The sequence below is a fragment of the Sorex araneus genome, chromosome X (assembly GCF_027595985.1).
Source record: "Sorex araneus isolate mSorAra2 chromosome X, mSorAra2.pri, whole genome shotgun sequence".
Taxonomy (NCBI): Eukaryota; Metazoa; Chordata; class Mammalia; order Eulipotyphla; family Soricidae; genus Sorex; species Sorex araneus.
Genome location: NC_073313.1, coordinates 122,736,934 through 122,762,711, shown reverse-complemented (window position 1 = coordinate 122,762,711; position 25,778 = coordinate 122,736,934). Strand labels below are relative to the sequence as shown.

The 25,778-nt window shown below is 42.7% G+C and overlaps 1 protein-coding gene and 1 pseudogene across 1 annotated transcript in view; one reads left to right on the top strand and one right to left on the bottom strand.

Annotated features, from left to right (window-relative positions):
• Positions 1-25,778, top strand: part of CENPI (centromere protein I) — a 91,172-nt gene that overhangs the window by 60,504 nt on the left and 4,890 nt on the right. The window contains exons 14-18 of the mRNA XM_004611687.1: positions 1,515-1,606; positions 12,674-12,809; positions 14,034-14,158; positions 16,716-16,764; positions 16,892-17,110. Of these exons, the coding sequence (XP_004611744.1) occupies positions 1,515-1,606; positions 12,674-12,809; positions 14,034-14,158; positions 16,716-16,764; positions 16,892-17,110 (621 nt within the window). The remainder of the gene's footprint in view (positions 1-1,514; positions 1,607-12,673; positions 12,810-14,033; positions 14,159-16,715; positions 16,765-16,891; positions 17,111-25,778) is intronic.
• LOC105943115 (uncharacterized) lies at positions 387-843 on the bottom strand (annotated as a pseudogene).

Sequence of the window (25,778 nt, the reverse complement as noted above, 5' to 3'; positions counted from 1 at the left end):
TATCTCCCACATACCTAACTTTTGGCTGTTTAATTCTTGGTAAACTTGGCCCCAAGTTGTTGGGGTCTGGCCAAAGACACTGTAGCAACTTTGGGATATCTGGAAGTCTGAAGGCATCATCAAGCTGCTGATGCACTTGTCCCACAGGTACAGGTTTACCTGATGGTGGCACCATACCCCCAAGAAGATTGTTTTAGAGTACACCAGTGTTCCTTCTAACTTGAAGTTATTTTATGACTTGAATTCTAGATGTCAAGTTTAAAAAGCATTTATTGCAGTCTTCATGAGGTAGCGATAATTACCCTATCAGTGGAGATACTCAGATGTAGCCAAGTCATTATGTATTTTACTTAATTAGTTAATTTATTTTTTGCTGCTCCAGTCAATCAAAGGGGAACTTTATTGAGGGCCCCAATAGAGGAAGCCCAGGGGTGCGGCGTGTGAGGGACCTTCTTTGTTTGTGCCTCTTCTTGGGGCAGGTTGTTGGTGTGCCTTACACTTCTTCCTGTGGCAGTTGACAGCGAGGGGCTGCAGGCAGGTGTAGCACTTCTGGCAGGTCATCTTCTCACAGTTGTACTTCTGGGCCAGCTGGTACAGCAAAGGCTTACTGATGGCCCCATGTAGGCACAGCACCAGGTGCAGGGTGGACTCTTTCTGGATGTTGTAGTGCGAGAGGGTGTGGCCATCTTCCAGCTGTTTGCCAGCAAACATCAGATGCTACTGGTCGGGCGGGATGCACTCCTTGTCCTGGATTTTGGCTTTGACAGTCTCAGTGGTGTCACTGGTCTCCCGCTGGAGGGTGATGGTCTCGCCCATCAAGGTCTTCACAAAGATCTGCATCCCTGCGTCTCCCACTTGGCCGCCTGGTGCCAGGCCATTATCTATTAGCGTGTTTAAGAAACCTCTCCTAGATTAGGTCTTGAGATCATATGTATTATATTAAATTTAGATATGATGATTCATTTCTCATAATTGCTCTGGGCACACTTCTATAGAGATTATAATGTTGTGCATTTGAATAGGACTGAACAATAAAGGCAAGGAAAAAACTAGAATTGTTTTCCATGCTCACAGAAGAGAAGATAAATTTTATGACCATCAAAGAAATAAATTATAGTTGTAGGCACAAGGTAAAAAGGGTGGTAGACTCATATCTGTGACAGCTTCAAAGAATCTCTGGGGAAGACGGTAAGGAGTGGGTGTTGCAGTATTTAATGATGTAGTGGATGTTAAAAATGAGTCCGATTTAGAGAAACAAGAATCCTCCTGGACTGAGCTGAAGGCTAAGCTGCATGTAGATATGTGTGTGTTGGAGAGAAAATAGCAAGATAAATGTGTTTTTTGCATTCATCTATCTCAGTGTCTGGTGAGTTTAGAGCATTGGCTATTGGGTTCTGAGTTGTGTGCCATCCTCTCCACAACCTCTTCTGTCTCAAATCTTGTGATTTAGTGTGTTCTCAATGATCCTGTGTATCTGAATGATTTTGCAAATACCTCTCCTTTGCCTCCCTCAGTGTAATGTTCTTCAAAGCCTGAAAGAGCTACTACAGAATTGGTTGCTGTGGCTTTCTGTGGACATCCACACGAAACTTATGAGCAGTCCTCTGTGAGTATCTTATAATTTTCTCTAAGGGTGACTTATACAAAGGTGTTTGCATATGGAGTTTGACATGAGACTTGATTGCTTCGTGTAAATGCTTAGTGGTACTTTCCTGGAGAATAAAAAGTTACTTTTCACTCTTCCCTACAACCTTGCGAGGTTTGGTTCAAGTTCTTCGGTATAGTCAGAAAGAAGGTAGCCCCCTTAGTCTCCAGTGACTTGCAAGAGTTAGTATAGGAAAACATTGAAAAATTGATTCTAGAACTCTGTGAAGCTTTGACTTTGCCTTCAGTTTAACTGACATAATAAAAGGTAATCTTATATGCGAAGTCAGTTTGATGATTGGAAAAGCTGTCATTTACTGTACAGTTTTGTTTTTGTTTTTCTGATATATTTTGGTTATATAGATTAATTTATTTTCTTTCTATTTTTTTACTTTTTTGGGTCACACCCGGTGATGCTCAGGGGTTCCTCCTGGCTCAGGAATCACTGCTGGTGGTGCTCGGGGAACCATATGGGATGCTGGGAATTGAACCCGGGTTGGCCACGTGCAAGGCAAAAGCCCTACCCGCTGTGCCATCACTACAGCCCCTATTTTCATTTTGAAATAAAGAAATTCCAAGTATTTATTACACTGATAATTTTTAAATGTGTGCTTAAAGGTCTGACTGAGGGCCTGAAGAGTTGGTGCATGTGTTAAGGCGTTTGTCTTACACGTGTCTGATCACTGTTTCATCCCCAGCACCATGTATACTCCCCCAAATACCACCAGGAGTAATCCCAGAGCACAGGGGAACCAGGAGTAACCCCTGTGCACTACCAGGTGTGGCCCAAAAACAAACCAAAAAGCATAGTATGTGTATGTCTGTTATCTTCAGCTGACTTGCAATGAATCTAAGTCTAGACACCCTTGTTTCAGGTTCCTTACAATTTCTGTGTTTTATTTCTGAAAAGTCGAGGATCTTCTTTATTAGAGTCATACATCTTAGAAGAACATCAACAAGGAGGCGTAATATCTAAAATTCTTTTGTTGTACTGGTGGTGGTGCTAGGAATAGAGCCTTCATACGTGCAAAAGACAAGTCTGTCCCTCAGTTATATTTCATTAGGTTTTTGAGCCATACCTGTGGTGCTCAGGGCTTACTCCTCATTCTGAATTCAGTGATCACTCCTGGCAAGGCTCAGAGGACCATATGGAGTACTGGGGGTTGAAACTGGGTTGACTGTGTGCAAGGCAAGTGCTCTACCTGCTGTATCATATAAAGTTAAAAGAGGTAACTGGGCACAAATGTAGGTAACTTTGCCTGTCATAATTTGTTCGTCTATTTTGGGTCTTTTTGGGGGGGAGTAGCCACGCATGGCAGTGTTTGGGGGCTGCTCCCAAGTCTCCTCGGGAGTCATCCCTGGCGGTGCTTGAAGGACCATGCGGTGCTGAGTATCAAACCTGGGCTTCCTGTGTGCAGAGCGTGTGCTCGGTCATTGAGCTGTCTCTTCATCCCGATTTGGTATTGCTTAATGTAGATTTGCAGTTCTCACTATTTCTTTCTGTTCTGGAGCTCAGAACTTAATGCCATGTTCCCGTCTTTCAAAACATGCCCTGTGACTTTCAGAAGGGGTACAGATTATTGTCTATGCTGGGAATCCATTCTGAGCACTGGTTCCCCAGGAGGCATTTTTGATTGGCAAGATGACTGGGAAAAGAATGCTGCTATTATTTAGTAGGAGGGAGTCAGAGGTGCAAAATGGACTACTGGGAGCCAGAGGAGTAGGACAGTGGATTGTTTCATCCAAAATGTCAGTAGTATCCTGTGGAGAAACACTTTAAAATAAGCTATTACTAACAGTCACCTTATTTCACACTGTTAAGCTCTGCAAAAAATCGTACTTTACATAGAGTTTTGGCAATAACTGTCTAACTATTCCGATACCTGCCTATTTGAATGGCCTTAGCCTTCCCTGCTTGCACTGGCTCGAAATCATCATGATATGGATAGTAGTACTTAGCATTGTCCCTCTGCGCTTTCCCCTGGAGATCTCTCCGGCCCGCGGAGAGACAACAGTGGAAAGCGCTCCTAATTAGGTGGATTCTGTGAGGGTCCCGATCTGAAATAAGACTAGTGAGGTTAGTAAACAGGGGGCCCAAGACGACACATGCCGATCAAGGGCAACTTTATTAACTGCCACACTGGCTTTATACTTTTCTTAGCAGGGGGTTGGTACATAAGTTGTCAATCATCAGGGAAGTGTCTTCTCAGACCAAATAAGGAAAGGTTCGGGGTGTATTAGGTGGGCTTACAACATTCTTCAAGAGTAGATTGAGAAATAGTGGGGAGGGGAAGGCAAGGGTTTATCTGGCAGGAGCATCTGGCAGGAGGAATGCACAAGGTAGAGGAAGGTATTCTACTTTAGGGCTTTATGGGGTCTCTCAGTTAACTGTCCTGGGCTACTTTTACCTCTTGAGTTTGGCTATTTCCTTTGTCACAAGGGCACCTTTGCCTCAGGTCATGCAAAGCTGGTAATGGAATTTTCCAGTTTGTCCAGAGTAAAGGTTTCGGGGTCCTCTTTTGTTTAGGGTCCTGAGCAGTCCCCAACATCTCCCCCCTTTTTCTATTATAAAAATGAGCGAGTGGGTGGAGTGCCTGTCTTAGGTTACTTAGTGGGCTTCCAGTTCTGGACATGGCAGTGACCAAAAAAGGTTAGAAAAATGAGTGCATGACTGTAGGTGGTGCCATGTTCGCACCCAGATACTGGCACCAAGCTATCCCCGTCTTAGGCATTTCCACAGCCGGGAACAGAGTGAGCAGGGGCGGTATGCCAGGTGCTCAGGTGCTCGAACTCCGCAAAGCTCAGGGGCTGAAGTGTGGGCTTTTCCAAGCTATCCAGCCCTTCGGGGTCGTGTTGGGAGAGCTGCTGAGAGTGGACCTGTACTGAACGTTTGGTTGCCTCATCAACCTGGTTCTTACTGAAATTTATGAGTCGGCGGAATGCCCATGGGCCAAAGGAAACTAGCAGTAAGAACCCAATGAAGGGTCCAAGGAGGCTAGGCAACAGCGTCAAGAGCCAGGGTGAGGTGGAAAACCAATTTTTATACCAAGATTCCTCCTGGTCTCTCAATCTTTTCCTTTACTCTAAGCTTTCTTCCACTCATCTAATGCTATCCTTAACTAGCCCAAGCTTATCTTTAAAGAAACAGCATTCCTCCTAAAGAGCGGCACATACTCCCCCCTCTCTCAAAAAGGCCAGCTCAGGGCTGTGTCTGTTAAGGTGGACGACCTCAGCCAGAGAGCCAACAGTGTCAGTTAGGTATAGAAGGCCCTATTTAAGTTTTCGGACATCAGCCTCCACAGCAAGGGACAGTTGGTGGAAGTTTTCCTGAGAGGAGATAAGGGAGTAGATGCCCGTACCGGCGCCTGTACCACCCAGACCGAGAAGGAGGGCAAAGGTGATGGCAGTAACAGGCTCACGTTGGTGGCGCAGGAGAGAGGAAGAAGAGGAGAAGAGCAGGGCATCGGCAGGGCGAACCGTGAGGCGTGGCAAAAGCAGAACCAAAATGCAGTAATCTCTATGTGCCAGGAAGGCAGATGTAACAATGTGAGGAGTCAGGCCAGAGGAACAGGCGAAGTACGTATCAGCGGGGGCCACGACTTAGGAAGGATAGAAGGTGGCATTAACGCGGAGGGAGGAATTGGATATAACAAGAGTCTGATTGCAAACGGGTACTAAATCATACGGGGGGAGCATATCGGGCCCCAATAGGCAAAGTCCGGATCCCACCACATGTCCCAAAGTCAATCGGTGCATGGGCCCCACTTCCCAGCGGAGTTCGTTGGCGTCAGAGACGTTCAATGGAGAGCCGAGGACAGCAATGCCTTCGTAGAATGGCGGTTGAGAGGAGTAGCAGATCCAGCATTGGTCATAGGCGGGGTCGGTGATGGCGGCAGCAGAGGCGTTGACCATATTCAGGGTGAGCTGAGAAGAGGGTGCTGGACCCGCAGGCAGAGTAGGACGGAAGAAGGATGTGCGTGGCGGGGACCCGGAGGGCGCCGGTGGGTAGGGACGGAGGGCAGGGGGGCGATGATGGTGAAAGGTGTTGTTGGGGCCCATGGAAATAGGGCATGAGGAGAGGGCAGTTTTTAGAAGGCGAAGGGAGAAGGTGAAGCCTTTATCGTAGCCGAGGTGATACAGGTGAAGAGCCCAGGGCAAAGTATTGGACCAGGGATGCCGTTAGCCAGCAGAAGTGAATTGGATGGTGAGGAAATTTCACGCACGGTTGCAATCGACAGAGGGCGTGTGAGGTGCTCGTCGGATCGTGATAAAGTCCCAGGGGGAGGAAGGTTTCTTATAGGTGTCCCCCGTGGTCTCGCAGCCCCAGGTGGCACAAAAAAAAATCAGGGCAATCGCCACAAGTGCGGGCAAGAGAGGGGTTATGTTGTAGCCTATGGCGGCGGCCAGGGCAAACGTAGATGGGGTCAGAAAGAAGTTTCTGGCGGTGGCGGCGGGCGGAGCAGCCAGAAATGACGCTATGGCCAGGAACGGCTTTGGGCGCGCGACCGCCAGCGTAATCAGGGAGAGACCAGAAACGGCTGGGCATTGGGAGGGCGCAGAGGTCAACCCAGAGCTCGGGCCAGGGTGTAGTAGAAGCAAAGTGGAAGTGGAATTGACAACATCGCCCGCTTCATTAAGGACTTGCCAAGTAAAATTAAAAATCTGGGAGGAAACAAGGGAGGTACCCAAAAAAAGGAGGGGGGCTAAAAATCAGAAGGAGATGGGGAAAGGGGAGATAAGGGGGCAGGGGAGGTGGAAGCATGAGCCCCGTCATGGTGGACAGGAGAGTCGGGGGTCACGGCGTCCTGGGCAGGGTCAGCGAGGTCGCGAACCGCAGCAGTCAGGTCGGCAGGACCTTGTGGGTTGTGGAGTCTGGGTCAGTACCAGGAGGATGAAGTTCACTCCAGATGAAGCCATAGCAGGACCAGGAGTACATTAGTAGGTGTCATCTGTTAAAATATAAGCATAGACTTCTCCTCCTACAAGGAGGTTTCCCACTATTTCTTTTTTGTGTGTTCTAATGCAAATATAAGAATCAATTGTTTCCCAAGCCCTTTCTCATTCACAAAGTTGCAAGAACCAGATACTTGGAAGAGTCAAAAAACTGGATTAGCAAGTCTTATCTGCTGGGCAAAAGTGTGATTAGAATTCACTGCTGAGGAGGGTCTGCATTTTCCAGTCTGACTGGGGCAGAGCTGGGAATGCTGGGGGGCGGGGGTAGATCCAGGGAAATCTTTAAAAACTCTCACTCCTTATGACCCTGAGCTAAGTAGCTTAAAAAAAAAAAAATTTTTTTTTTTTTTGTTATCTCAAATCCAATAAAACACTGGTAGGACAAGTTTTGCAACCAATTTTAGAACTCCAAAAAACTCATGTTTTAACTAAACCATTACTCTTCGAACCTGTTTTTACTACAATTATTTCAGCTCACATTCTAATAATCCAATGCAGATGTATAAGTACATTGACACAACAGCATAAGACCTTTAAACCATCAATTTTCATGAAACATGAGTAAATCTTCTTTGGCTTAAGTTCAACAGTTTTTGTACCTTAGTTCAAATCATGAGCTTTCTAACTTTATCAATTCCACAATACAAGCATGCTGTCAAACACAGAAAGAGCCCTTCGGGTATTCATATATATATATATATTTTTTTAACCAAATTATGATAATAGCATAGAAAAAAAAATTTTGACTATCAAATGTCTATGGAAACACAAGTAACTTTGTTTATTTTGAGGGTTTCTGTACCTCTGTTGTTTGAAAAACAGCTAAATTCCTCATTAAAATTAGCAGAGGCTTATAAGATAAACCTTGCACTCTAAATTCTCAATTCACTTTTAGATTTCTGGCTCTAGTTCTGTAGCTGTTTCTAGATAGTACAGATACTGGAATTCAAAAGAATTTCAATTGGTAATAACTATTAATGTTCTTCCAATAAGAATTTTAGACTAAAAATTTCAATTTCGTTGTAGGCGCCACATTCTAATTAGAAATCTTTGTTTAAACCTGGTCTAACAGGTTCCAAAATCACATAGATCCTTTAAATTGCTGAACTGCATATCACTCTGATCTCTCGAGATGATCCTGTTTTCCCCAGGACTAATTTTTTTACCACTGATTTTCATTCTGGCTCCAGCACTCAAGTGTTCCACATAGAGAGACAGACAGACAGACAAACAGACAGACAATAAGTTCACTAAAAACACCACATGTACATGTGCACACATCTGCAGTTGATCTATCGATCTGACCCTTCAGAAATGGCAGGGAAAAAACTGATAGACTGAGAAAGGAAGGAACAAGTCCCCAGGGCAAAGTTAAGCCCTGTCGGCCGATTGGGAACATTGCTCCCCGTTTCTCTGCCTGACCAGCCAGTTTCCTTGCTTGTGAAAAACGGGTCAAGAAAGCGCTTTTGTTGATATAAGCCGGCAAAACAATCCATGAGAAAGTTGTTGAAACCTAAGTTGTCAGATGTTACAATTTTAAGATCAAGACTACTTCTGAGGCGGATAGACCACCTTAACGACACACTTTTTCATTCCTGATATTATTAAACACTCAACCACATGATCTTGCATTTTCCTGACTTCTCTGCTGATAATAATAAGCATAACTAAGAGAAATATAATGAGACAAATATACACACACACTAAGTGCACACGCACAAATCACACTCCTGCACTTGCTCGGACCGGTCCTCTTTCACGCGGGTGCGCACCCCACGCACCACATTCACACAGAAATTCTTAAACCTGCCCTACGGGCGTCCACATTACTTTTGGTCTTGTCCCCCTGACAATGGGGTTGCTACAATGTACATCGGGCTCTTTCTAATAAGAAGCTAGCAAACTAGAGGCAAAGCAGGGGTGATCATCAGGATGCAAGGGAATTGAGAAAAAGCAGTCTTTTAAATCGAGTACTGTCTTACACATTTCTGAAGGAATGGCTGCTGGGGACGGCAGTCCAGGTTGAAGTACCCCCAAAAATGATCATGGTATTATTTACTGCTCATAGATCCCGTAGCAGTCACCAACTGCCAATTTTCATTTGGTGTGTTCCAGGGAGAGGGGGTGGCGATATAAAAGCTATCTGTATAAAGATTAAAGGGTTGAGGGGTCGAGGCAAATAATTTGGACACGGCAGCAAGGTCAAAACCAAGGAAAAGCTGGGAGGGTGCATCTGTATTATCCTAGGAAATGCGGAAACCCCTGTGTTACAGCGTCTGAGTCAGACGCTGCGCAGCCGAGTGAAGCAGGTCAGCGGCTGCACCGGCCAAGAGGATGTTGTCCATGTAACGAACAAAGTAAAAGGAGGGATAAAAGAGCGCAAAAAGGGTAAATTATGGAAGTGGCAAAGGGTAGGGCTATTGGCCATGCCTTGGGGCAGGACTTTCCAATGGAAGCGAGGGCTGGGGCCCAGCACAGTTTGTGATAGGGAGAGAAAAGGCAAACCGTTTGCAATCCTCTGGGTGGAGGGGAATGGAGAAAAGGCAATTCTTAAGAATAAGGACAATCTTAGAGTTGACATGGGGAATAGCCGATGGGCAAGGGAGGCCAGGCTGGGTGGCGACTATGGGGATCATAGTTTTATTTATTTCCCGGAGGTCATGGAGGAGCCTCCAACTACCGGATTTCTTTTTTATCACAAAAATGGGGGTGGGGTGCCGGGCTGTTCCTGCACTAACAACTTGGCGGCCTGTAATTTTTCAATGGGAAGGGGCCCTTGGTGTCAATTAGTAAAAAGCCCATTTGTGAGAGAATATCCCTGCCCCAGATATTGACAGGGAGCCCAGGCAGAACATAAGGGCATACAGTCCCGGATTTGCCCTCCTCGGTGCGCCAATCAAGTGCGGACAAACTTAACATAAGGTTTTGGGATTGGCCTGTACCCTGAAGGTGAGTCAGCGAGGAGGTGAGGGGCCACTCTTTTGGCCAGTCTTTCTTGGCAATGATCGTTACATCTGCACCAATGTCAATCAGACCCCAAAGCTCCTTCCCGTTGATTTCTAAAGTCATCATGCCCTTGTCCGGGGGCAGGGATTCGGGTCGGGTCTCGGAGGGGAGGGATCAGAAGCAACAGTAGGAAGGTCCGAGATGGATTGGGCGCGAGAGGCGGCATGGGAACAGCCCCTGGAGACCACCTCTAAGCGCTCTTGGGCCGTGCTAATAATCTGGGCCAAACGGGGGTTGTCGTGGGCACTAGTGATAATGGATTTGAGGAGCGACCAGTATTGGAGCATAAATCTTTTGTCAGCCTCCGAACCTTTAGAAGCAAAAAAGGAAGTGAGCTCAGAGCCTACCCGCTCCCAAGAAACACAATTGATCGTGGGACAAGGAACAACAAACTTGGGACAAATCTTGTGAACAAAAGGGAGGGACTTTAAAATAACCCTATTCCTAACCTCGATATGTCTGTCACGTAAGTCTTCCTGAATGCCTTCAATAAATTCAGGTTCCTGACTGATTCCTGACCCCATCTTTAAGAGGGGTGAATGGGACGGCGGTGAAAAGGTACCTTATTAGACTAACCCAGCTCTGCGTCACCCCTAGGGGGCTTACCTGACGCCTTATGAGTGGCTCCGGACTCGTCGCCGCTTTGCCGTCCGATCGGGTGGCCTAACTCACGAACCCACGCTGGGCGCCAGTTGCGCTTTCCCCTGGAGATCTCTCCGGCCCGCGGAGAGACAACAGTGGAAAGCGCTCCTAATTAGGTGGATTCTGTGAGGGTCCCGATCTGAAATAAGACTAGTGAGGTTAGTAAACAGGGGGCCCAAGACGACACATGCCGATCAAGGGCAACTTTATTAACTGCCACACTGGCTTTATACTTTTCTTAGCAGGGGGTTGGTACATAAGTTGTCAATCATCAGGGAAGTGTCTTCTCAGACCAAATAAGGAAAGGTTCGGGGTGTATTAGGTGGGCTTACAACATTCTTCAAGAGTAGATTGAGAAATAGTGGGGAGGGGAAGGCAAGGGTCTATCTGGCAGGAGCATCTGGCAGGAGGAATGCACAAGGTAGAGGAAGGTATTCTACTTTAGGGCTTTATGGGGTCTCTCAGTTAACTGCCCTGGGCTACTTTTACCTCTTGAGTTTGGCTATTTCCTTTGTCACAAGGGCACCTTTGCCTCAGGTCATGCAAAGCTGGTAATGGAATTTTCCAGTTTGTCCAGAGTAAAGGTTTCGGGGTCCTCTTTTGTTTAGGGTCCTGAGCAGTCCCCAACATCCCTCAAGCTTTAAACCTACGTATACTTGGGAATGAGAAGATGGTACAGGGCTGAGGGCGTGTGTGAGACCCAGATATAATCCTTGGCACCACAAACCTCTCATGCATTGCAAAATGTAGCCCAGGAGGCCACAGCACCATATCCTTGAGCTCTGACATCAAACTGCTATCTTGGTTGACCTTGTGTCACTGGGCTGAGCGCTGATTTGCAGGCTTAAAAAACTCTATGTGTCTATATTTTGCTAGTCCACTTATCACTTAATATTCTGATCTGGAGGGCTGGAGAGATGGCACTGCGAGTGTGGCACTTGCCTTGCACGCAGCTGAGCCAGGTTCGATCTGCGGCACCCTCAATGCTCATCCAAGCCCCGCCAGGACTGACCCCTGAGCTCAGGTCGAGCCAGGAGCCAGCCCTCAGCACTGCAAGTGGCGGCCCCCCAAACAAACAAAAAATTCAGATGTGAATTTTACTAGAAGGAAAGTAGCGCCAATTTTTACTTTTTTCAGTCTCAGGATTGAATTGAATTCCAGTTAAAGCGAAAACATTTTATTACCAGTCGAATTACTTTCTCAGAGTCCCCATGGCATGAATTCGTAGAGATTCATAGCCTGCAAATCACTTCTTTTCTGTTGATTCTCACAAATTGTGCCGCTCTCAGTGGAGCAGCCTGACCCTTCAGTTGACCCCAAGTACCTTTTGTCTCCAACTTGCTTTTTGCTGATCATTTCCCTCACACTTCCAGGAAGCTCTCTTGGTTCTTAGAGTACTTGATATGCTGAATACAAACATTGATTTTTCTGGCAAGGTTTTTGCCCTTGCTTGTTGAACAGCATTGCCAGCTGTCTGCTGAGTAGCACTCTGGATTATTTCTGTATTGAAAGAATTTGGCCGTATTTGTGGGGCATTGATTTTTTGAACAATACCTATTCCTTTTATGTCCACAGTATTACCTGTCTTGTGGCATCATACGTATGTTGCCAAGAGAGCAACGTTAGGTTTTTTAAAAGCCTAGATAACATTGCAGGTGCTTATCTTTCCCTTACGGTTACCCATTTTGGTGATTTACTAGAAGATGGTAGTCTCAGCAGTAGGGCTAAAGTGAAAATATTTTTAATAATATTTACTTGTGAGGCATACATCCACCACTAAGCCACATCTTCAGCTCTATTCTGTGTTTTTGATGTCACCTTCTTACAAACCCTTTTCATCTCTTACTCCTTACAAGATTGCCCATTTTTCTAGGTTTTTAAAGATGTGTTTCACATTTCCATAGTGAAGATTCCTAGATTTCCATAGCGGAGTACAAGAGTTCAGTGTTTATCAATTACTAGGAACTAATTTACTGAAACGTCTTTGGTCCCTGGACTTTGATGGCACCCATAGAGTCTGTATGGAACTTAATCTTTCACTTCTCTGGTATTTACTAGTAAAGACTCATTCCTGAGGGTATTCTGTGATGTGATCTTATTGGCTTCTTACAGGACTAAGTGTAGTTTGATGATTTAACCTTCCAACTTGATGAAGAACTTAGACATTGGAACTAGGGTGACAGCTCAAAGGACTAGGGTACAGGCTTTGCATGTGGGAACCCTAAGTTTCTTCTCTGGCTCTGCATGATCCCCCAACCACCATTGCAATTGGCTTCAAGCACTGCCTGGTCTGGGTCAAAGCAGAGAGAAACAAATTACTTATATGTTGGAACACTGAGTAATGTTTTGCTGTATGTTATCCAGCTGTAGCTTGGAAATTGTGAAGACTTGTTAACATATAGCCAAATGGCATGATTTCTTATTGCAGAGAGACAACGTTAGGTGAATCCATGAGCTCTGTGGCTAAACTGATTCACTATGTGGGCTGGCTGTCCACCAATGCAGTGCGCTTGGAAAGCAACCACACTGTCTTATTGCATTTCATTTTGGATTTCTACAAGAAGGTAATTCATATTCTATGTTATCTACTTAGATTTTGTTGTTGTTATCTACTGGCTTATTATTTAACATTTATAAACAATCACTAAGTTTGGCTATGGACCATAATTAGCATAATTTAAATAAAGCTGCACATTTTGAAGTTGACTGTATTCTCACCTGAATAATAACTGACTTCCATTTAAAAAAGTGAAAAAATCATGCCTTTTTTGGTCCAGGAATCACTTTAATAGATATTTTGCTGCTTGATGCTGTTTTTTAATATATTATTAGCAAATCTATCACTTGTGCTCATCTATGTATACTCCCAGCCCCTGGCAAAAACTGAACCTTCGTGTGTGTCCAACTTTCCATATCCACTAGTCAACCACCTTCTTTTTTTTGGGGGAGGGGGGTTTGGGTCACACCCAAGCGATGCACAGGGATTAACTCCTGGCTCTGCACTCAGGAATTACCCCTGGCGGTGGTCGGGGGACCATGTGGGATGCTGGGAATTGAACCCGGGTCGGCCGTGTGCAAGGCTAACACCCTACCGGCTGTGCTATCGCTCCAGCCCCCCACCTTATTCTTCCAGTATAGTGTTTTCCCAAGTAGGTGAAACCATCCTCCCAACTGCAATGATCTAGGGGGGAAAGATAATAGTTCTGGGTGCAGTTGGGATGCACTTTCTGTTTGCTGATGAAAGGTAGATTTCCAATGGGTGGGGTGTTTGCTGAGTAATGATTTTCTGAAAGCCATATAAGTTTGATAATGTCTCTTCTGGTGCCTGTTCCTTTTCTGTTTTATCATATTCAGCCTGGGCAGAACCATTACATATTGCAGAAATTGCCTGCTAATTTCAGCTTTTCTGACTGCCTCCCAGTGTGTCAATACATAGTTGAGTTGTATTATATTAGTTAGAGGTTTGCCCTTTGGGTTTTACAGGTTGATCACTGATATGATAAGTCAACATTTAGGGAACTTAGGGAGAAAGAAATGTACTTTCTCCATTTCTTCCCCTTAAATGGAAAGATTTTAGTAATTATCTTCTAGAAACAATCCTTTCTGGTAAGGATGATGCTTGGTGAAATATATTTTTAAGCAAGACATGTGGCCACGTATTTACGAATCAGGCAGGTCTAAGCCCTTATGTTATCGTTTATATTTTACTGATCATTATAAGGTTATGAAATCAGTTGAGGGGTTCTGAGTTACAGCTTATATGCTGATTCTACCATTTCTCTCAAAAGGCATGTGACATATATATCAATTATAACCTTCCATTGTTGGTGGTATTTCCTCCTGGTGTCTTCTATTCTGCACTCCTCAGCATAGATTCCAGTATCCTAAACCAGCTCTGTTACATTATGCACAGGTACAATTTTTTTTTACTGTATAATGAATAAACACTGCATAATTCTATCTTGATTTTTCAACTATAGTACAATAAAATGATTATCAATTTTCTACTTAGGTCTGTGAAAAAAGGAGACTTGACTTTCTTTGGGGAGTGACTTCCCAATATAGGACTATTGTTTTTTACTATGTCATTGTGGGAGATAAGAATTTTAATTCATATATAGTAGAAGACTAATATCCACAGCCAGAGAAAACAGGGGCTAAGAGAACTGGTCAGTGGTTGGAATCAACCACAAGTATGTGTGAGGCTGAGAGTAAGTAAGATAGAGAAGGGAACAGTATGACAATAATCGCTGGAAATGATTATGTTGGACAAGGATGAAGTGTTAAAAGTAGGTAAAGGGATATTCCTGATAACATTTCAGTATCTGTATTGCAAACCACAATGCCCAAATGGGAGAGAGGGAAGAAGGGAGAGAGGGGGGAAGGGAGAGAGAAGACCTGCTATTGATGTGGAGTCGGGGGGTGATGGGAGGGAAACTGGTGCTGGGAAATGTGTACTGGTTGAAGGGTGGTATTGGAACACTGTGTGATTGAAATTTAATCATGAACTGCTTTGTAAGGATCTATCTCAGGGATTCAGTTAAATTTTTATAAGAATTTTATTTGTTTGAAGGTTGTACTGGCTGTGCTCAGGACTTAATACTGACCCTGTACTCAGGGTGCCAGGAATCAAACCTGAGTGCCAGGCAGGCACCCTACCCACTATACTATCTCTCCAATCCCGGGAGATAGTAGTTTAAATAAGTAGCTGTTAAGGATCTTTTGTGCAGTGGTACTTCTGCACATAGTGTTGCTAGTTCTCATTGCTGTGTCTGTTTTTTGGTGGTGGGCAGGGGCCACATCTGGTGGTGCCCAGGGCTCACTCCTGGCTCTAAAATCAGGAATCACTTCTGGCGGTGCTTGGGTATGTGGTGCCAGGGGTCAAACTGGTGTTGGCCGCATGCAAGGCAAGTGCTCTAACCTGTATACTCTATCTTCAGCTGGAGCTATAGCACAGTGGTAGGGCGTTTGCCTTGCACGCGGCCGACCCGGGTTCGATTCCTCTGCCCCTCTCGGAGTGCCCAGCAAGCTACCGAGAGTATCTCGCCCGCACGGCAGAGCCTGGCAAGCTACCTGTGGCGTATTCGGTATGCCAAAATACAGTAGCAACATGTCTCACAATGGAGACGTTACTGGTGCCCACTCGAGCAAATCGATGAGCAATGGGATGACAGTGATGACAGTGATACTGTATCTTCAGTCCTGTCACTGCTGTGTCTGAAAGAAAAATTATGTATTTCTAACTTCTGTAGTAAAAAGACAAAACAATATCTGGGAAATAAGGGTTGCTAGTCCTAGTATATGAAACTATAAATATTATTTTGATTTACCTCTAATTCTTTAACTAATATACTGAAATTACTGTTTTCAGTACATAAAGTGTAGTCTTTTGGCACTATTTTTAGGGCTTAAACTATTTTATTTTTTTTTTAGTGAAGCAAGATAGTTTTTATTGAACCAAACTTATTTAGAAAGATGTAAGAGAAGAGAAAAACAGGAAATATGTGTTCAAGAGAGAGCATGGGTTTCTCCAGAGTGGAAAACCAAGAAAGCAAACATACATAGAAAGCCAGTAAGCAAGATATGTTCCAAAGGGAGAAAAGTGGCTTGAAGATTACATGATTTTTATATCACTGTCCTCCTGTTGCTCGTCGATTTGCTCAAGCAGGCACTAGTAACTAGTAACGTCATTGGAAGACTTGTTACTGTTTTTGGCATATTGAATATACCACGGGTATTAAGCCACTTAGATGGCTAATTAAATATAGTTGTGAGGCATGGCCCGGGTTGGATCGCTGGCACTACATATGGTCCCTTAAGCACTGCCCAGGATGACCCCTCAGCACAGAGACTGGAGGAAGCCCCGAGCATTGCTGAGTATGGCCCCCAAACAAAAACAAAATAGCTTTAAGGCAAGAAAATAATGACACTTCAAAATTTTTCTTTCTCCTATCTACTCTGCTGTTTTGCACACTAGGAAAATATATTTTCTATCAGTGACTATTGATTTTTTAATAGTCACTGATATTTTTCATGTCTTTTGAGACTCTGAATTTTAATACGAAGCACTACAAGTATTTTCTCTTTTGTTTGGGGTTTTTGTTCTTTTGACCACACCAGTGGTGCTCAGGGCTTACCCCTGGCTTCTGGCCTCCTCATGGCTCTGCCATCAGAAATCACTCCTGGTGGGGGACCTATCGCACTGCCTGCTCACTTTAACCCAATTCAGCTACGTCCAAGCCACGCACACTACCAACTTGACTGCCTCTCCAACCCTTCATATTCTTTCTATTTAAATATAATTTACTTGGAGCCAAATGGCATATTTATTGTATAACTCATTTTTGAACCTTTATTTTTATTCTTTGAGGACAGTATATCACAAAGAATAACAGTCTTTTCCTAGACAACTGGATATTTATAATACACTTAATTTTAAAGTTTAATTCTATTTGTTCCCCCCTCACTAGGTATCATAAAAATTTGACTGCTGCCAAGGAAAATGAGTTGTCACAACAGGTATGGATGACAAACCTTTGTGTTCAATCACCATTGCTCAAAAATTTAGTATAGGTATATATGATCTGTTGAAAATTAAAAGTAAAGGAAAATCATTGATAATGGCTTTCTCCTCCTTTCTCAATAGACCAAATCAGAGTTCAATATCAGTAGCAGAACCTACCAAGAATTTAATCAGTATTTAACAGCCATGGTTGGTTGCCTGTGGACATCCAGACAACTCCAGGAAGGAATCTATATTGAGCCTGAAATCTTAAAGAAAGCTGGAATAGCAGAGCATAAACATTGTTTGAATTTAGTCCATCACCCTGCTCTACTGAGTTATGCTGCTGCCTTTCTGCTACAGGTAAGAGTACTTAAAAGATCCTTAGATTTTTATATTGAAAACTGTGGCAGCAGAAATAGGGAATGCTTTAAATAGTCTGAGTTACAGGACATGTGTAGTCACTCCTTATTGATTTCCAGCTAAATGGGGGCATTTTGATAGAATCTGGGGATTCAAAGTTAACTACCTCCCTGTACTTTAGGGGCTTTGGCTAGAGGCAGAGGCAGACTTCTGAGCAGATTATTCTAATAAAGTGGCAAAGTGAGGGAAGGAACATTGAAAGAAAGGTGTGGGAGTAATTATTTAGTTCTGCTTGGGTAGAGGTAGTGCCAGGCTTTAAAAAAGATCTGCAGAGAAATGGAAGTTACCATAAAATAAATATTATAATTTGAGCGGGGGAAGTCTTATCTTAAGGCTGCTGAGTTAATAGATTGATAGCACTTTGCAGGCCATGGGGGCTGGAAGCAGTTCTCTCTCTTCTCAGAATTGTCATTTTTAGTGCTATCAGTGACTTCTGGAAGTACCAAAGTGATGCACATGCCAAATATATGCAGAGCATGACTGAATGGGATTACAGATATACTTATAGACTTTGGATATAGGGTTCCTTTAATAGATTTGAGAAATCTAATAAGATAAAAAAGAATAGGTCAGAATTTGGGATATATTCATTGAATAAATGATCTATATATGCATGCAGTGAACCAGGCACTGTGGTAAATAAGACACATCTGGAATTTGCCTTCTAAGCTGGGAGGCAAACATTAACCAGATAATCTTACATGCATAAGACATGGGTTCCATTCCGATTACCACCCCCCCAAAAAAAAAAACAACCTGGCAGACATGTTAGACTAGTGAAAGATGAGTAGTAAAGGGAAAGTACAGAGGATGGTGAAAATATATAGGGGTATTAACCTAATTCAGTCTTTACACAAGTGATGCTAATTGGGATTTTAAAAGATGAGCATGAACTTAAGTCGTTTGTTAAGAGTATGCCTCGGCTGAGGGTCTGGAAGCAGAGCAACAAGGATTGAGTAGGGAGTCTATGCTGACTGAGCAGGAGGACCTAAGGTTCTTCTTCCAGAGTACACATCCATCCTTGATTGCTTCCATCCTGAGAGTCTGATTTAATAACTCTAGGGTGAAATTTGGGATATTATTTTTAAGTATATTTATTCTGAAACATAAGGGTCGAAAACCTCTGGGTTATGCATTTAACATGCTAGGAGATGGGGTTCTGAAATGTAGTGAAAGACCCAGTGGTAAACAACATAATATATCACTGTATCATTGTTGTCCCGTTGCTCAACAATTTGCTCGAGCGGGCAGCAGTAACGTCTCCATGCGTCCCTGTCGCGTTCAGGGTCAGGGGAATGAGGCCCATTATTGTTACTGTTTTGGGTGTATCAAAAACACCACAGGTAGCTTGCCAGGCTCTGCCGTGCGAGATTCTGCCAACATAATATATAGGCCTTAAAAGTTGATTTTGGTATTTGAATAAAAATCACATCTTTAAGCACATAGAATTTTAGTAATGGTATAGTTTAAAGGTTTTCTGCTCTTCCTTCCCCTTTTCATTTTTCTTGCCCCCATAATTATTTGCCTATTTTAGCAAATACAAAAATATTATCAAAATCAGTCGTGTTTGTGGCTGGGGAGATAGCTCAAACAGCTGAAGCTCCTGCCTTGCATACATGCGCCCTGAGTGCCACTCACTGTGCCCTGGTGACTCCTAGCATCGCTGTAGACATAAGCAGTACTGTGTCTCCTGACCCCACCAAATGATCAGGTCTGCGCCACTAGTCTGAGTTTTGTCCGGAGTGTCCCTGGACCCCAGAGCAGGTAGGCCCAGAATGAAAATCCAGTTAATGATGCTAACAGCACTACCAGTAGCGAAACTACTGGATAAAGTTGGAAATGTTTTTAGTTCATTTCTAAGCCCTGCACTAAATCCTACTGAAATATACAATGCAGGGCACAAACATTATGTTGCATAGAATTAGGTAAATTTCTTTTCATGTTTTAGGGTTGACTTCTTGTGGTCTTGATTTAGATTGATTATAAACATTTATATGATTCCAAATTCTAAGCGATAGATATATTGCTTCCATCTTGTCCTCCCCATCTTTTCTGCCTTGAAGTAGTTGTTTCTGGTAATTCTTGTTTTTCCCATTGAGTATTTTTTGTTTCTCTCGGGATTTGCAGGCAGTGCAAGCAGTGCTCAGAGCGTCCTCCTGGCCATACTCAGCCGAACAGCTGGTTAAGTGCTAGGAATCAGCAGTGGGATTCCAAGCATATATGCGTATATGCATTCCGAGCATATATTAGGGGTTATATATGCATAACCCAGCCCAATGCTGCTAGGGGCCACCAGGGCAATCCTGGAAGTGTTGAGTATATTCCACACCGAGCAGTGCTCAGGAAGCCATGTGGTGCTGGGGTTCAGACACAGCCCAGCATATTCCAGCATGCACTCTGGAACACTGAGCTCTCACTCTCTCCCTTACCCTTCAATGTGTTTCTTTAAATTCTGTAGATGTATATTTTAGAATCTGCACCTGATCATTTTAATATCAGTTTTATTTCTTAATAAATTGATTTTAATTGAGATGTAACATACGAGAATATAAGTGCTAATGAGATTTAAGGTACAATGTTAATACCATATTGTAGGATAACATAGCCTCAGGTAGTTTAGGTTTATTGGGTTACTCCCGTCACAGTGCTCCCATTCCTCTGTGTTTGTAACTTCTTTCATTGTGTTCTGTTGACTTGTAAATATTGTTTTTCTCTTCTTCTTGAGTCCTTTCCATAGTTTATTCACATCCATGTTCTTTTGTATGGACACAGGAAGACTGTACCAAATGCTATGCTTTTGTAACCTGGGAGTCATTTGATTCTACATGATATTTTCCTCCTGGGCATCTGTTCTCTCGACCTAAGCCTCAGCTGCCCTTACTTCCTAGCACCCCGAAAAGTACTAATAATCCTCCGGTACAGTCCATGGGATCCTTTCAGCCTACTATCTCTGCCCACATTCCTAAGGAAACTCAATTCTGGGGTTTGAGTCTAAGGGTTTGTTTTCATTCCACATTAGCTGTTCCCTAACTTTGTTTCATTAAATGCCATGTCTAAGTGAGAATCTTTGCTGTGTCTTTCTTCTTCTTACTTGGCAAACAGCCTCCAATTCTGAAGTTCATGGTACAATGGAAGACAAAATTTCATCTTTTTACTTCAGTACATCTATAAACTACATCTTTTTCCACTTATCTATCCTGGAATAGTACTAGGGTTTTGTTTTCTCGATATTGTCAATTATATATAGCATGCGCTCTGGTGAACATAGGTGTTCATAATGCTAGGAGTGGAATTACTGAGTCATATGGTAATTCTGTTTTAAAGTTTTGAGAAATTTCCATATTATCTTCCTTAGAGGCTGACCCCATTTACATTCCTTCCAACAGCAAAGTCATTTCTTTACATCTCCACCAGCACTTGTTTCTGAACTTTTTGATAAAGACCATTCTCACCAATATGAGGTAATCTCATTGCTTTGGTTTGCATTACCCTGTTAACCAGTGATACTGAGCATTTTTTATATGCCTGTTGGCCCTTTTTATGCCTTTTTGGAGGTGATAAGTGTCCATTTGACTCTTCTCCCATTTTTGGTTGGATTTGTTTTTCTGTTGTTGAGACTTGTGAGTGCTTTATGGATCTTTACTAACTAGCCCTTGTCTGATGTATGATGTGTGAATATTTTCTCATTAATTAGTTTATCTTTCTGTTTTAGTGATAAGTCTTTCCTAATATAAAAGCTTTCTAGTTTGATATAATCCCATTTATTTTTGCTTTTTTTCCCCCCATCACCATTTGTTCAAGAAACTTCTATTTTATGCTCTTCATTCCTGGATCATATTAATTGCCTCATTTGTCATATATTAACTGTCTCTTTTAACTGAGGATTTATTTTGGCATTCACAGTACTATTACATTGGTGTTTCTACGATTGTTCCAATATCATATTGTTTTGATTACAATAGCTTTGTAATATAGCTTAAAGTCAGAGAATGCAAAGCCTCCCATCTTTTTTGCTCAGGATTGTTTTTGGCAATTCAGCGATGGGAGGGTTTCCGACCCTTGCAAAATTTCATACTATTTATTTTATATCCTTGAAGAATTCCATTGGAATTTGAACAAAATTTGTATTGACTGTATTTAATGCTTGGTTAGGGTGGTCATTTTAACAATGTTAATTCATCCCATCTGTGAATATGAAATAATTTTCCTTCAGTTGTGACTTTTAGTTCTACTTGTCTAAAATCAGTCTTTTGCCTTCTTTTAAGAATTGATTTACAATTACAAAAGTAAAGGCGCTTGATTTTTGGATGTGATTGTAAATGAGATTTTTTTCATTTCTTTTTATTCATTGTTTACGTACTGAAATATAACAAACTATTAATAGTATTGAAAACCATTGTCACTGCCACTGTCATCCCATTGCTCATCGATTTGCTCGAGCGGGCACCAGTAACGTCTCCATTGTGAGACTTTTTTTTTTTGGTGTATAGAATATGCCACAGGTAGCTTGCCAGGCTCTGCCATGTGGGCCAGATACTCTCAGTAGCTTGTCGTGCTCTCTGATAGGAGTGGAGGAATTGAACCCGGCTTCACCACATGCAAGGCAAAGACCCTACCTGCTGTGCTATTGCTCCAGCCAAAAAAAAAACATGGTGCCTAACAAAATTTAGAAAAAGAAATGCAACCTTTTTTTGTATGTTGACTTTGTAGCTTGCCTCTTCTCCATGTTGTTTTATTGTTTTTAACAGGTTTTAGTGGAGTCTATAGGATTATCTATGCAAATAGTGGTAGTTTACTATTTTCTGACTTAGATTCTTCTTATTGTATTTTCTTGCCTAATTGTTGTGGCTGGGACATCCAGTAATGTGTTAAACATTAGTGATTAAGAGTATACATTTTTGTCTTGTGCTTGATCTTAGAGGTAAAACTTTCTATCTTTTGTCATTGAGTGTGATGAACTGTGGGGTTTTTGCACATGGCCTTTACTGTGTTGGCTTGTATTCTTATTCTCCATTTTGTTGAGAATTTTTATCACAAAAGAATGTACAGTTTTGTCTAAAATTTTCCTGCATCAATTGATATTTGGTTTATCTTTATTGATGTGTGTGGCATTAACTGACTTGCATATATTCAGTTATTCTTGCATCCCTAAAACAAATAATTCTTGGTCATGTTGTCCTATATTTTTGGTTTAAGTTGAATTAGGTTTGCTAAGATTTTGTTGAGAATTTTTATTTTCTCTTTGATTTCAGCATTGACGCAGTAGTTAATTGCATCTAGTTTAGTATCCAATATTTAAGATTTTTCTAGATTTCTTTTTTATGATTGATTTTTCTAGTGATTTTTCACTGTGTTCTGAAAAGGTACTTGATATCTTTATCTTCCTTTTGTTCCCTTCATTGTTGTAGTGACCGGGGGTCATAGTCACCAGAGATTGCACTTAAGGTGGAATACTTGCTCACACAGCCATAGTGCTTGCCTGTTGTTGCGCTTCTTTAGTTTTGGTGGCTGCACATGTGTTCACCAAGGGTCACACTCTTAATTCTGGTGGTTACTGTAGTATTCATACATGCTTTCCAGGGCTTGCACTTCCTAGTCGTGGTGCTTGCACATTTTTCACTGGTGCTCATTGGGGCTCACTTCCCTTATCTTCTTGTTTTCACACATAACTGGTTGTGGTACCGCCAGAAGTTGTTTGTAGTGCTGGGTATCATAGACAGCTGAATTGCCCAGATCATGCTCAATTCATCCTGGAGCACTGGGGACAGAATCCATGACCTTATACTTATAAGGAAGGCATTCTTAAGTCTCTGAGCTTTCCCCTGGGTCTTTTGATATTTTGGTCTTCATGACTTTGTTGATACTTGTTTTGTATCCTAATATGTAGTCTAACCCATAGAATGTTCCCTGTGCACTAGAGAGAAACATGCATTTGTCTTTGGAGTGTGGAGATCCTTTTAAATGTCTATTAATCCATCTCTTTCTTTTTTTTTAAGCTTATTGATTTGTCTTTTAGGCCTTGCTCACTTATGTTGTCTTGTTGATATGTTCAGTGATAAGAGCTATGAAACTCCCCTTCTATTTTGTTCCTGTAGCTCTCTTTAGGTTTGAAAGTAACTTATGTATTTTGTTTACCCTTCATTTGATGCATGTATATTAATGAGTGTTAAGTCCTCTTGATATATTGGTCCCCTAGCCTTTCCTTGTTTCTTAATACCACTTTTCATTTGACATCTATTTTGTCTGAAAGAAGTGTGACTGTTCCTACATTTTTTAAGTTACCATTTACCTGTATGTTTGTTTCCCAGTCTTTTCTTTTAAGACTGCTCATCATTGAAGTTCAAGTATGTTTCCTATTAGCAACGGAAGGTTGGGTGTTTCTTCTTCATCTACCTAGCTACTGTGTCTTTTGATTGATGTGTTCAGGCATTGATGTTTAGTGAAATTATTGATAAACTTTATTGCCATTTTTCTATGTGGATGCTAGCTCTTTTTGCACTTTGTCTTTGTTTCTTTGTCCTGATCTTTTCTCTTCATGAACTCTGATTTTGCCTGTTTTGTTGTGATCTGGTCACATCTCCCTCTTTATATTCATTTCTTTTAAGTACTTTTGTGTTGAGATTGTCATGAAGCTAATATAGAGAGTCCGAAGCTCCTTTTGAAATTAAAGCAAGCAAGACCCAAGCATTCTCTAAGATACCATTATTACTTCCTCCTTTCCCATATTTTACTCTTTTGAAGTGTTTGACTATTTCCAAGTGGAATTTCTTTATCTTCTTATTTAAAGATTGTTTTTGTATTTCTTGCATAGCTTATTTAATGGGCTGTGAATGACTTTAACTGTTGTTTGTCTGTACAGCTACAACCATTGATTTGAATTAATGCTAAGGATGCTTCTTGAGAGTTGGAGTCAGGATCTGCGTTCATGCAATCCCAGGCAGCCATCTCGTTCTTTCCATACAGTGGCAGTGGCAGTGGCAGTGGTTGATCTCGATAACCCCCCAGAATTTGCAGTCACAATTGTCATGCAGCATCTAGAGCATTGAGATCTAGACACCTGGGCCTGTGTCCCTGGGTTCACAGTTGCTGGTCTTGACAGTGATCTTTGTGTCAAAGACTAGTAGGTCTAATAGGTCTTCTGCAGCAGCTGGGGGCTCAAGGTCACGAGTGTCCAGTAGCAACAAGCAGACCTGCGTAACTGCCACTATATTTGCATATGCCAGCACCTGAAAGCAATGTTGGTGTGAGGCTTACACAGAAAGACCTAGGAAGCATCCTGTGGTGTGGTGTTATGCTGTTTGGTGTGGCTTGTCGGACCAGGTTTCAGCAGACCTGGGCTGCAACAGATGTTCAAAACCTAAGGTGCACAGTTTGCTAGTGCCTGACAGTCCTCAAGCTGCCCAGTTGTGATCATGCAGGTCTACAGTAAGCCGTGTTGGAAGATTGGACTTTAGAGAGTGACAGGTCTCAGAAACAGAGCTTGTCCTCTGGGGCTAAGAAGGGTACAGATGGCATTGTATTCTCCCCACTAAAGGCTATGCTGTGGAGGCACACAGGGTGCTTACTGACTCTTAAGTGTTCTTTTTTAAAATTTTTTAAAATTTTATTGAATCACTGAGATAGTTACAAACTTTCATGTTTGGGTTACAATCTCACAATGATCAAACACCCATCCCTCCACCAGTGCACATTCCCCACCACCAATATCCCCGGTATACCCCCTTTCCTACCCCCCTTGCCTCTATGGCAGACAATATTCCCCATACTCTCTCTCTACTTTTGGGCATTATGGCTTGCAACACAGACACTGAGAGGTCATCATGTTTGGTCCATTATCGACTTTCGGCATGCATCTCCCATCTCAACTGGTTCCTCTAGCCATCATTTTCTTAGTGATCCCTTCTCTATTCCATCTGCCTTCTCCCCTCTGCTCATGAAGCAGTCTTCCAGCTATGGGGCAATCCCCCTGCCCCTTCTATCTACTGTCCTTGGGTATCAGCCTCATGTGATGCTACCCTACATTCCACAAATGAGTGCAGTCCCTCTATCTCTGTCCCTCTCTTTCTGACTCATTTCATTAAGTGTTCTTTAGGCCTGCCTGCTACCAGTCCAATGTGGGCAGGGATGTGCTGGATTTGTTTAGTTTGGGATAAGCATATAACTCTGCACCAGGTTGCTCTACCCTTAGCTGACACATTCTTCTCAGGAATTTGCCATTAAGTTCTTTCTGTTTTCAAACTGGAACAAAGATGACCTCAGGCAGTTTCAAATGCATTATGAAATTAATGGCATGAAGTTTCAAGAGGCCACTGAGGCTAAGCGTGCTGCTAGTTCAGTCCCCTAAATATCTTGCTATGTATTGTCTCTTGATTCCCTTCGCAGTGTGTTAAGAATAGGTTGGGGCGGGGGAGGGCTGGAGAGATACTTCAGCAGCTAGGGGACAGGTAGGGCGTTGCCTTATGAAGGGTGGACCCAAGTTCAATTCCCAGCATCACATATGGTCTCCTGAGCGTGATTTGGTGTGACATGGTCTCCAGGAGTGATTTCTGAACACAGAGGCAGGAATATGCCCTGAGCATCACCAGCTGTGGCCCAAAGACCAGGACAA